The sequence below is a fragment of the Mytilus trossulus genome, chromosome 1 (genome assembly GCF_036588685.1).
Source record: "Mytilus trossulus isolate FHL-02 chromosome 1, PNRI_Mtr1.1.1.hap1, whole genome shotgun sequence".
Classification (NCBI taxonomy): Eukaryota; Metazoa; Mollusca; class Bivalvia; order Mytilida; family Mytilidae; genus Mytilus; species Mytilus trossulus.
The window spans coordinates 81094581-81108308 of NC_086373.1; the positions used below are offsets into that span (position 1 = coordinate 81094581).

Consider the following 13728-nt stretch of genomic DNA (forward strand, 5'->3'; position numbering starts at 1 on the left):
TAATTGAATTAATCTTATTGAATTTTGATTATCGGAGTAAATTTTCTCTATGTAAATGAATGATTGATATTCAAATATAGATATATGAGGATACATGAGTTATGACATTAGTTAATAACTTTTCACCTTCTGCTGATTTGAAAAGAAACGAAACAATCATAACATCATTTATAAAATAGTTTAAAATGATTTTGCTATAACAAGTTCAATACTCATGGTGCAGCGCCATGAACACCGAATAAGTTGTGTGCAGTGACTTTATGGTGCAGCGCCATGAACACAGAATGAGTTGTGTGCAGTGACTTTGGCTTCTGTACTGTGACAGACATATCCAGTTTCACAGGGACACTCTATTGAACGCAGGTTGGGATTACTTCTGGAGGTGGCATTAAACGGGTCACATGATTCTTGTTGTTTCCGCAGGGGTTGACATGTCCCAGGAGCATCAAACAAGAACCGTTTTCTTTGGGATCCTTCCTTGCAACATTCAGTTGGATTACAATCTGAAGCTTTTCTGCATACTGTGGCTTGACCCACTGCAATCTGAATGCAGAAATTAAATTCATTCACAAATACTATATGGATGACGTTTTAACAATTAAACATTGGAAATAAAAAATACTGCATATTACCATTATGTGTTTTGCAAAAATCTATTTGTTATCTTATTTGTACAACATATTGGTTTGAATCTGAAAAAAATATATTTCATATAGCAAATAATTGATGTCGTAGCTACTACATGAGGTATCTTTTATCATCAAGACAACGATTCTTCTAACACAAATAAGGCTTTATGAAAATAACAGTTGTCTTGTTTTATTTACACCCTTTATATACTTTATATTCTTTTATCCATGCTCGAATTCATAAATTTTACCTATTAACATATTTCTTTTCTTTAAGATCGTGCTTATGACATATATGTATATATGACATAACGGCTTTAAAGCATGAAAGAACATTGTGTATAACGCCAAATTAAGTTATGAAATGCTGTTATAATAATACTAACTTACCGTAGTAATCGTAATTAAAAATACGAGAGAAGCGTTCATGGCTGTCGTAGAACTAGTACCAGTTCACTGATAAGATATATACTAGGTTCATTAAATGACGTAAAAGTTCAAAAATAATATCGTATGCAAGAGTTCTTGGGATCTTCTTAACGTGAAGAGAGCGTGACAACTAGAGCTGGTTGTGTTTTTATACATCCTGCACAGTCATAGGACACCCGTTTTGCCGCCGGACAGTAGGAGAATATGAGTGACCATATTTCTATTGCCGAGTCAACCATTGAGGTTACTATTAAGTGTTCATCTATTATTATATATTCGTTATCTGATTAACTGATATATTCCCGAGTCACCCAAGTCTTCATTTTGTTACTTTTTTCCTTAAATTATTGGCATTTACTTATTAAATACTAGCTGCTTTATTATGGAAAATTAGGATAGTATGTTAGCACAGATCTCAAACTCGAGAACAAAGGATTTTTTCTCAGACAAAAGAAAGTGGTGTATTGGGGGGGGGGGGCGGTTACAGAATAAAATATATCTTTTTGTGCATACATCATGTATGTTTCAAACAAGTCAAGTAGTATATACATTTGAAATCATCAAACTAAGAAGAACTTTGAACGGTCAAGAGACTAAGCAAGTGTAGACTCTACTTCAGTGTTATAAATGTTTAACTGCGGTAATCAGGATTTGAAAGAACCACTGCAACTGCTAAAAAGGAGGTGGGATACCAAAAGAGTAGTAATACATATGAGTGGGAGAGAGACTGACAAAATAGAGTCAAAACACACGAAAAGAGACTATAAACTTCTTCTAAAATTTACTTGCACTTGGTGACTGGTAATATGAAAGACTGACACTGTGTCATCAGCTGTACAAAAAGAACAACTTATCATATTCTACTTTTATAAGAAAAATACAGTCAAACTTTATTTAATGGTATACAAGTTTTGTCAGTGTAATTACACCAGATTAAGAGTTTACCACGTTTTTATTTTCGTTTGTTATTTCTACGTCAATTTTGTGTTTTTGCCATAATTTCTGTGCTGGATCACATCCATAGATACAGGTAAAGAATCTGAAATTTGAAATAAATTAAATAGACATTTCATTGATCTAAAATCTCAAATCTCAAATCATACTCGACATGTAGTTCAGAAAATATATAAGATAAAAAAAAACTTGCGTCTTTAAATTAAGACAAGAATATATCATCACCGATGTCGGACGAGGAGCAGGATATGGTTTTTTTTTCTTGAGCACTTGAACTCTCTTCTGTAGATACAACAATAGAGACTATGTGTGTCATTGTTAATCAAGATACATGTTATAGATCTTTGACAACATGTTCCTTTACGAGCTTTTTTTTCTTTTTCTTTTTGGTGAAATAGGTGGTTGTCGAGTGCAAATATCAGAATTATCTTTTAAACCAATACCATACTACCTTTCGTATCTTTTACCTATTCAATGTATGATTCGGGTATCCATACAATCTAAACAGTTAAACTAAACTTTTGTGGATAGTTGTCTCATTGGCAATTATACCACATCTTCTTTTTTATATTTTGTTTTATTTACCACAATCGGCTAATATTAATGTTTAACGTATGTCAAATATCTTAAAACGTTTTTCTTTTTTAAATTATATTTCCGTACATGATCGCCTAGATAAGATATATATTCAATTCAATACAGAGCTTACTCCTATGATAGTGCTGTAGCGGTGAGTGTTGTGCAACATTACATAACCATGTAAACCAGTCATTGCAAACAAATGCTCAATGGGGCAAGATGATAACTTGTAATGACTTACAGTGCCATTAATGAAGATAGTAACACTAGTCCACCCATAACCAGAAACACCATGCCTTTGAATATGGGTCTTGTTTGTTTATATATGTCAGAAAATGCAGCTACACCAATTACTCTAACTGCTGAATCTAATACCGCCATATTGGAAAATAGTACACCTGTCAAGTAAACATAAAAGTATTTACCTGCGAATGATTTTTTTATTCTGTCCACATTTTTGGATTTTATCCTTCTGTTAAGAAATGGAAAACAAATCCGTCTTGTCAAATGTGTCCTTTCTTAAACCTTTCCGATCGTTTAACCCAGATATATGAAGAAATGATTCCCAACCCTTTAGTGGAGACGAATGAAATCGTAATTTGAAAATTAGAAAACTACACTTTTAAGCATTGTTGCTGTTTAATTGGATGAAAGCTATGATACTCTAGATTACATATGGTCAATATAACATTTGGTAAAACATTCACAATAACTTGTTATTTTGACGTCACATTTACATTCGAGGTCATACTCAACTGCTGGGCCCCTAATACAATCTTTTAATTGGTTCCATATACATATATTCCAAACTATTATATGAAGTCAGGTCATAATTAAAAATGAAAGCTATGCTACTCAATGATGACATATGGTATATACCATTTGGTGAAACCTTTGGTAAAACATTTTTAATGACTTATTATTTTGACCTCACGTTAAAGTTCATAACTTATGCTCGAGTGATGGTTCGACTAATAACAATTTTTAATAGGTGCCATATATTCCCAAATATTATTTTAAGTCCTGATATAACTAATTTACCTACTAGTAACCGCGAATTAGTTTTAAATTATCATACTGCCCATTCTCTCCTATTAATGTTCATTTGATTATTAACTATAGATAGATAAATAAAAATCGAGTATGTTCATCCGTTTACCTTGTTTATCAGGACTGACTTTTCTAGATAGTATTGCGTTTATCATTGTTTCTCCACTGTCACCTATTACTCCTATTCCAATAACTAAGAATACACAAAATGTATGTATGAGAACAATACATATTACGGCAGTTCTCACGCAAAATGAAATATTCAATAATTTATTTGTAAAATTTGGCATGAAACTCACATTTGATATAATAAATAGATTTTTTTACACATTAGTACACAAGTACTGCAAAGTTCTGTCCTGCAAAAAATATTGGAAAACGCTAAAACGACAGTGCTTGTTTATTTTTTCAGTGATATGATTTAATTTCAAAGATCCAAACTTCTTGAGCTCTTTAAACTTGTTGAGCTCTGTGTATTGATTCTACAAAATTGCATTTTAATAGTTTATTTTTTAAACTAACCTGGTGAATAAGGACATAAATACACTAAGACCACGCAATGGTATTCATTTAACCTGTATTTACCTGTATAGAGCATCCAGCTATGCATTGCAAGACCATATGCCATATAACTGATTATGGATGACAAATTACAGACTTGTAGTATTATTTCATCAGGTGTACAACGCTGTAATATAGCTATAATCAATGGTGCAAAGATGCACTCAGCAATTGATAAACCTGCTCCATACCACCCTATACGTTCTGAACTCCAACAAAACGGCCAACCTAACTTATAAAGATTACTTATTGGTGAGTATGCAGTTCCTGCTAGTTTTAGTAGAATAAAAACAAACAGCCACGAGAAAATGTGTTTCCTATTTCCTATGTCTGCGTCGGTTATCATAGACCAAATTTGAGATTTCAGTGAAACAGAACAAACCTTAACGTTATGTTTGGCTGGTTTAGGCCTTTGTTCTTGCAGAAATACCACTATAGATAAATCGAGAATCAAAAGAATACCAGCACACATGAAATACTGTGGTATGTATCCAAAATAATGAATGGAATAACCCGTTATAATCTGTGCTATAAAGAAACCAATGCCATTTGCTGAAGTATAAAGAATCATCACGAATGATCTTTGCTTATCCTTTGAAGTAGTGTCTGCCATTATGCCAGACGAAGCAAGGTCATATGTATAGTGTGTCCCCGAGAGACCATTGAATACAGACGATACCAGGACCAGATACACATCCAAGCTGTTGTAAACTACATATGTTCTGACACTCATGCCTATGAGCAACATTGATACATTCCATACAAGTAAGAACTTTCTACCGATTCTATCAGTCATTGGTCCTAATACGATCATTATCACGACGGAAATTCCCGAACTTATCATTTCGGAATACTGGTTTATCGTTGTAGCCTCACTTTGGGCTTTAGATTCCAGGGAATTTGATGATTTGTTTCCCACCTGACAACTTTCAATTTCCATGCTCCTATTTTCAGTTGATACTGTACTGCCATTGGTTAAAGTGTCATTCAATAAATGTTGTTTTACAAAGTGATAAATATACTGTCCATCATTCACTGCCGACATCTCAGATTGAAATCCAGAGAGCATTTTGAAAATAAACAGTTGAACCCATATTCGTGTTAATATTTTTCCGCCTGAATTTTTATGAATTAAACTCTCCTTTTCGTCCATTTTTACTGATGAATATATTTCACTATATGTAGTTCATTATCCTTTCCTTTTATTTATATCAAACCATGACAATTACAAATAGTTTTTATCTAATAAAGTCTTATGAGAGATGGTGGTGTTTACAATAAATAATCACGTGTATGTTTAGTACACAAAAGAGTATGTAAATAAAATTAATGTAAAATAAAGGTATCTCCGTCAATTATACATTATTTGAATATTCCAGTATAAATTTTGAGTTTCCGAAGATATTTTTTTTCTCTTGACTTACCTGAATCATGAATGATCAAAGTCATAAATTAAAAGCTAAAGACGTAGTACTAAAAGTACTGGAATGCGTGATGAGCTATATTACCTACCGAGAGCGATAGTGTAGGCCTCTTTTCTTTTTCCCCTCTTAATTGAATTATGCATTACGTCACACACTGAATCAAGTTTGACATATTCCAGTATAAATTTTGAGTTTCCGAAGTGATTTTTTTCTCTGGACTTACCTGAATCATGAATGTTCAAAGTCATTACTTAAAAGCTGAAGACGTAGTACTAAAAGTACTGGAATTCGTGATGAGCTATATTACCTTCAGGGAACGACAGTGTCGGCCTCTTTTCTTTTTCCCTTTCTTAATTGAATTATGCATTACGTCACACCACTGAATCAAGTTTGACATGTTTAAAACCCCGTCACATTCTGTATGTGTGTACCAAGTCATGAGCCATATAAATAAAATCATCATAAATACCCCTTTTGAAGTTTGTACGCCAGACGCGCGTTTCTTCTACAAACGACTCATAAATAATGTCGGCGACACACATTGGAGTATAGACAAACGTGCTCTGACGTACAGATATAATTGACTAAGTTCGTATACGTTAGTTGCACGAAAGAGAAATTCTAAGCAATTGTTAGACGTGCGTTGCATAAGTTTGACTTTAACTCTACTTTCCGCTATATAGATGACGTTCTTTCACTAAACAATTCAAAATTTGGTGACTATGTGGATCGCATCTATCCCATCGAATTGGAGATAAAGGATACTACATATACAGTTAAGTCGGCTTCATATCTTGACTTACATCTAGAAATTGACAATGAGGGTCGGTTGAAGACAAAACTTTACGACAAAAGAGATGATTTCAGCTTTCCAATTGTGAACTTTCCATTTCTAAGTAGCAACATTCCAGCAGCACCTGCATACGGGGTATATATCTCCCAATTGGTACGATATTCCCGTGCTTGCATTTCCTATCATGATTTTCTTGATAGAGGGTTACTGCTCACAAGGAAGCTATTAAACCAAGAGTTCCAAATGGTGAAGTTGAAATCATCCCTTCGTAAATTTTACGGACGCCACCACGAGTTGGTTGACCGTTATGGAATAACCGTTTCACAAATGATATCGGATATGTTCCTTACGTCGTAACTACAATCCCCTTCCCTTTCATGAATTTGACCTACCGAATTAGACTATTTACCGGATTTGTAATCACATAAGCAACACGACGGGTGCCGCATGTGGAGCAGGATCTGCTTACCCTTCCGGAGCACCTGAGATCACCCCTAGTTTTTGGTGGGGTTCGTGTTGTTTATTCTTTAGTTTTCTATGTTGTGTCATGTGTACTATTGTTTTTCTGTTTTTCTTTTTCATTTTTAGCCATGGCGTTGTCAGTTTGTTTTAGATTTACGAGTTTGACTGTCCCTTTGGTGTCTTTCGTCCCTCTTTTGAAGTACGTCGAAATGCCAAGGTATACGCTTGGTGAACGCTATAACTAACTCAAGAAAGTTTTGTTAATCTCCCTCCAGCGCACATATTACATACGTTACAAGCGAGTTGATAAACCATACAGCTTAAGACAAGTTTGAGACACGTTCAGGGCACGTTGTATACGCCCCAAGATCGTTCGACATTTACTTGGACTCCGTCTACTCATATTGTTTGCAGGTGTCAGTCTTAATTACAATGCTTAGGCAAACTTTAGTACAAATATTCAAAGCAAGCAAATCTAACCTTTGACTTGCAGCTGTAAAGTCTAGATGATATGTTATCAATAATGTTACCAACATTATGGTGTCGAACAAAATATAAGCACCTTACCAGTTATTTTTATGTTAGAAAGGGACACTGATGGTTAGAAAGGGTATACATATATGGACACCCAATAACCATTTCGATGACTGTTAAGGCTAATAGATATAGCTTGTTGCAAAGCTATCCCTATTTAACATATACTCATTATTGCATTCTAAGCCATTTATCCAGGGCTAACTGCTATTGCAGATCTAACCTGTCAGTTGCATGGTTACTTATTTTCTTGTACGAAAACGCATGACATATTTGCCATGATAAGTAAATCAACTGGCATTCTATAGGGCAATTTTGCTGGACGTAACAAACATAACATTGTTGAGCCTGTATATCTTATACCTTAGAATCAAGTAGAATTTTAAAGTACAATCTGGTTAAAAATGCAACTTTGCTTAAAATTGAGTTTTTTTTTTAAAATCTTATAATTGGAAAATTTGTTGGTCTATAAAATATATATCTTTTTATTCTACTTAGAAATATCGTGGAGAAATATTAAAAATTGTCAAGTTGAATGTTGAATGTCTGGTCTTTCGATGACTATATCGGTTTGATCTTTTGATGGAGTTTTCGCGCACTTCACAAATCTGAAAAAAAGAAACCAAAATTATTATCGGATTTCTGCAACACTAGATTATGATTAGCCTTAATTACTCAATATCTGCACCTGAAATATAATTTCAAAAATAAGATTTAGAATTTTAAAAAAATGCCGACTTCCATGCCTCGTTACATTTTACTTTGAAACAGTTCATTGCTCTTTTGCGTGATTAAATAAATCTAAGAAACTTATGAAACAAAACGTTGATAAAACGGTTTTTTCTTCGTTACAGGTTTATTCAGAATTATTGGATACATATTTTTCAAATCATTATTTACAAAAATCTTAGAAAATGCTTTTGGATAAAAACTACATTATATATGTAACACTCAGAAACGTGTCCTTCCCCCCAAACGTGTCCGATTCCCCCAAACATGTCTAGTTGAAAACTGCGCCAAATGTGTCATTTCTATAAACGCCCAATCGTGTCCATTTCTCAACTAACCCCAAAACGTGTCCAATCCCCAAAACGTGTCCATATCAAGCGTTATTTGGTTATTGCTATATCATTAACGTATACTAATTTTACCATTTCATTAAAAATATACATACGCACGCACGATAGTATTTTTTCAAAACGGAAGAATTAGACTGGGTTAAAGTGGGGGCGTCATTTCGGCTTTTTCGTTTGTAAATTGTAAGCAAACATGTTGAGTAAAACTGTACAGTAAACGGGTCAAAGTGTCCCTTTTTCTGCGCGTTAAAACTTTAATGTTCTCTCTAATCATGCATGAAATACTGACAACTGGACAATTCGCAACCAGCAGTCTAGAGTTTATCTTAACAAAAGAACAGTAAAAACATTAAAACATGTATGTTAAAATGTAAAAAAAAACCAGGTAGCCTATGTTCTCTCTAAATAGAACTGCAAAAACATCAAAACTTGTATGTTCTCTCTAATTATGCATGACATACTTGCAACTAGACAATACGCGATCATCAGTTTAAAGTTTATTTTAAAGTTAATGTGTACAGTACAACTGTAAAAACAGTAAAACTTGCAAATCTTTTGTACGCTCTAAAGTACTTGCAACTGGACAATACGTAATCAACAGTCTAAAGTTTATTTATACACTACAAAATAAATTTGCATTTAAAACCGGCGTTGATCACATAACAGTCATATTCATAAAAAAAAAAGAATCTATAAAACTTATGCATGAAATATTTGGCACTGGACGTTATGTTTCTTATCGTATGTCTTTAGTGATGGTGGAAACCTTCAATTTATTAAAAAAAAACGGATAACAAGTAAATAATTTGATGGGCTTTTGAAATACACACAAAGTATTGACAAAAGTGAAAAGAAATACTGTTAAAAGCCCGCCATGCAATATTCGGATAAATATAAAAGGCATCATCGGAGTTTATAAGTACAAAATAATTAACAAAGTTAACGATTAATTCAACTCCAGAACTATTTGTATGTTCGCTCTGAACGAATATGAAATACTTACAACTGGACAATGAACAACTGCAGTCAAAGTAACTTAAGAATAACAGATTAATTTTGCAATTATTATAATCATTAAAAACCTACATCCAACTAACTTAATCTGATAAATGACAACTTCATCACGTGTGTCTCCCACATAGAACTGCCGTAAACGTTATCAGCGATTTTACTTAAGAGATACATGTAAAAGCGCTAAAAGACGTGTAACGTTTTGGCGTTAAATATTGGACACGATTTGGCGAATAACAATTATCGGACACGTTTGGGGGTTATGAAATCGGACACGTTTGGGAAATATTGTGCCTTTCGGACACGTTTAGGGAGAACAGACACGTTAGGGAGAATCGGACACGTTTGGGGGAAGGACACGTTTGGGAGTGTTACATATATATTAACAAAAGTAAGACGGCAATCAAAATATACACGACGGACGGGCACCACAATGGCTAAATCACTAAACAGAATATGAAAGATTGAGGAATGTGTTCTCACAGTTGATGAAATCCTGTGCGCTAGAAAATGATAGATATTCCTTATCTAGTAGTTCCTAATCTAATAGTGACACTCCTGTCATTTGTGTAGTGCAGGAATATCGTTTTATTTTGTGATTAACGTTTTAAGTGTAATAAATTATATAAGATTATGTAACATTTAGACTACATAGTAAAACCAGGTTCTTTCATCATTTTATGAGTCAAATATATGACTTGATTTTTTAAGCAACTTACATCATCATCATAATAAGAGCTAATAATGGAAATCCACCCATTACAAAGAAGACGAATCCTTTGTAGAATGTCACTGTTTGGTGGTAGATGTTATTGAATAAGGTAGCTGCACAAATTTGACACACAGCTTCTATCAGATATATATTAGAAAATAGTGCTCCTGGAATTAAAAATACTACGAGCTCTTAAGAGTATTACATTTCAAGAAATATTGAGCCTTTACAAATATGCATATATTGATAAGATTATGAAATAACACTGACACAATACATGCACGTATTACTCTATTTTTTATTGATATTCTTTTTTATTACATTGGTTGCAATGACTTACATTGATTTCACACTGAAATAAAAACTGTCGCACTCTTAACTCTTATCGCAGCACAGGTTATTTGTTGGTGCACCCTGAACTTGTTTGTTTGGATGCACCGCTGACCATGTATATCTCTATGAACATTTCCCATGGTAAATCTTGATATACTACTCACAGTGTTCATATTGGAGAACTTGTTTTCTTGTTTCTCTTGAAGTACATCAAATTGTGTGTATCTTCACATATATATAGGGTTAATCTAAGTGTACCACTCAACTTGTTTATTTTGTTTTACCGTTTGTCTTGTTGCTCTTGTTGTGTCAATATTCTAATATATCTTGATAGTTAATAGTTGTTAACCATTCGTTTGATGTGCTTTATATTTTGATTTTGCCATTTGATTAGGGACTTTCCGTTTTGAATTTTACTTTTTGATGTTTAAGGGGGCTCGCGGGTCTAAATCCTTTTTTTTTATTTAATATAAGATTTCGCTATTTTTTTTCTATAAATGAACTTCATCTTATATCTAATAGAGAAATAAAATAAAAAAGAGGGGTCACCGATCATTTACGCTCACAATCTGCCTTCTAAAGAAACATACATTTTTGTAAATGTCCTTTTTTTCTGTTAAATTAATAGGAGAAAAAGAGGTAATATCGAAATAAAAAAAGAACCTAATTACAGAAATCGCTTAAATTTTACAATTATTTAGTTTATGTAAAGCTTTTTTGAAAACAACAATAAAAAATATAGGTCACCGATGAGTGAAAAAAAATATTTCTATTTTAATGCCAAAAAATAGCATTTTTGCACCAAAGGGATATAATTTAGAGCTTTTTCAATGATATCTACATTTAAAAAATCAGCTGGGGCCAAAACGAATTGATTTTTTGGAATGATTTTTGTGCCATATGATAAAGCAACAACTACTTAAGGTAATTTATAAAATTTGTAATGAAAATTAAATGTCTAATTTTTTTCTGAAAATCTTATACCCGCGAGCCTCCTTAACTCAATTTTTGTATTTAAGTGCATCATTTTATTCTGTTGTTTCACTTACCTTGTTTATTTGGATTTACAACTCTGGATAACATGGCTTTTATTACGGGTATTGGTATAATTTGTAAAATAGCAGCTGCTGCAGCTATAAAATATATTACAGGTGTTTAAACTAATTGACAAAAAAAGGACAAACAAGTATAGTATTATGTCGATAAATATTATAGACTGCTAATTATTAAAACGGTGAAACCATTGACAAAAACGCAAAAAAAACCTTTTCTCAATTGTTACTTCATTTATTGTGAAATGCAGTTCTTTACTATACCAAACGGACAAATGTTTGTAAATAGTTATCAAAGGTACTATGATAATAGTTTAATACGCTACGTGCGCGTTTCGTCTATATAAGACTCAGCAGTGGTTCTTAGATCAAAATAGTTTAAAGCCAAACACGTACAAGGTTGAGGAGCATTGAATTGTTTGATTTATGTTATTCACAATTTGAGTTTTTCAGTAAATCTTTAACACAAAAACACCAGCTATCGCCACGGCTCTCACCCTTGAACTACTTTTGTAAAATCAAACCAATCATGTCATTAACGACCCCCCCCCCCCCTAAATTAATCATGTGTATGAATGGTTGGTTAAAAAATACACGATATACGGGAAAATAATTACGCAAGTCATTTTAAACGATAATGTTTAAGACTCATTCTTAATATAAATAGATTCAGTTTCGAAAACAAATCCTCCTCTTAAATTTTTGCTTTTTAATTGCTTGATTGGTCTGTTTTAATGCTGCATATGTTTCATACAGCAAACTAATTAGTTAAATTTAGTTAATATTTTACCTCCAAACAACATCCAACTATTGTTTGATAATCCATATAGTATAAAACTTGCAAAAGAAGACAAAAAACCAAATGATACTATCAATTCGTCTGTAATACTTTTGAAGCATATCTGTAAACCTTTAAGAATAAGTAATCCGCCTACAAACACAACAATATCATTGCAACCACTAAACCAACCGATGAATTCTGCTGACCAACAAAATGGTGAACTCAAGGTATATATCATTCTTATAGAGCTGCTTGCAGACAGTGGCATCAAATAAATAAAAAATATTAACAGATAAATCAAAACGTAATTTACACTGCCGGTTATATTTTCACTTCTGTTACACCAGGAAAATATTTCTCCGGGAGATATTGACATTTGTGTTTTTGCTTCTCCACTATTCTTCCAAGACTCATTTAAAGTGATAAGCACTAAAATTGCTAAAAAGAAAACAATTCCGCCTGAAATAGCGAACGGATATATAAACCCTGCAAATTCTATCAAATATCCCGAACTAATATAAGAAAAGAAAATTCCAAATCCTAATAATGCATCATATGAAGCCATTACAATCGTTCTTTCGTTTCCTTTTGATGTTCCGTCTGCTAACAATGACAAACATGCAATGTGAAAAGTATTATACGTTCCAGAAACGCCTTCAACTGCAAATCCGATTAAAAAAAAATACAAATTAAGATCAAAATAAATAGCTAACGTCTTCATTGCAAATGAAATTGTCAAAATTGATAAATTCCATAGCAAAATCTTTTTCCGTCCTATTTTATCTACCATAGGTCCAATGAACATAATAAAAGGAATTGCAATTCCGAATTTAACAAGTGTAATATACCATGACCAGTCGGACGCTATGGCCTGTATTTTATCGTCAGAAGTACCATTTGCATTACAACTCTGCGTTACAAATTTCGAACGATTCTGATTGGATTCGAACGTCGAATTGTTTGCAAAGTCATGATTTTTAACGTAAGTATAAACAAATTGTGTCGTTGCTGGACTGGAAATAGACGAACCAAGAGTATATATAATAACATATATCATAACCTTCACACGTGTGCTTATCCATGTCGTTTTCTGCTGTTGCCGAAGTCGTTGCTTATTCAATAACGGTTTGTTTTCCTCCATTTACAGATTTAACTTCCACTTTTATAGAACAGAAATATGCATATGATATAGTGTACAAATTTGTGTTTGCTATCATTTTTGGATAGATTATGGCATATGATAGGTCAAATGAACTTACTCTTATATAACTAATCTACAGGTAGTATCTACAATGTTTGCATTACTTGTCATAAATTCTAAATTTGACATATGTACATGTTCCTTTCA

General features: G+C 32.9%; 2 protein-coding genes across 2 annotated transcripts; both read right to left on the minus strand.

The window, feature by feature from the left end:
* Positions 1-258: 258 nt before the first annotated feature.
* LOC134696480 (lysosomal proton-coupled steroid conjugate and bile acid symporter SLC46A3-like) lies at positions 259-5402 on the minus strand. Its single transcript, XM_063558350.1, has 5 exons — positions 4227-5402; positions 3751-3834; positions 2833-2989; positions 2004-2097; positions 259-543 (listed from the first exon to the last, which is right to left on the minus strand). The coding sequence occupies exons 1-5, from the start codon at positions 5353-5355 to the stop codon at positions 259-261; spliced, it is 1749 nt and encodes a 582-aa protein (XP_063414420.1). The 5' UTR covers positions 5356-5402.
* Positions 5403-7920: 2518 nt separating this feature from the next.
* LOC134710447 (lysosomal proton-coupled steroid conjugate and bile acid symporter SLC46A3-like) lies at positions 7921-11683 on the minus strand. The gene is made up of 3 exons (XM_063570809.1): positions 11597-11683; positions 10222-10381; positions 7921-8023 (listed from the first exon to the last, which is right to left on the minus strand). The coding sequence occupies exons 1-3, from the start codon at positions 11628-11630 to the stop codon at positions 7942-7944; spliced, it is 276 nt and encodes a 91-aa protein (XP_063426879.1). The 5' UTR covers positions 11631-11683; the 3' UTR covers positions 7921-7941.
* Positions 11684-13728: the final 2045 nt, after the last annotated feature.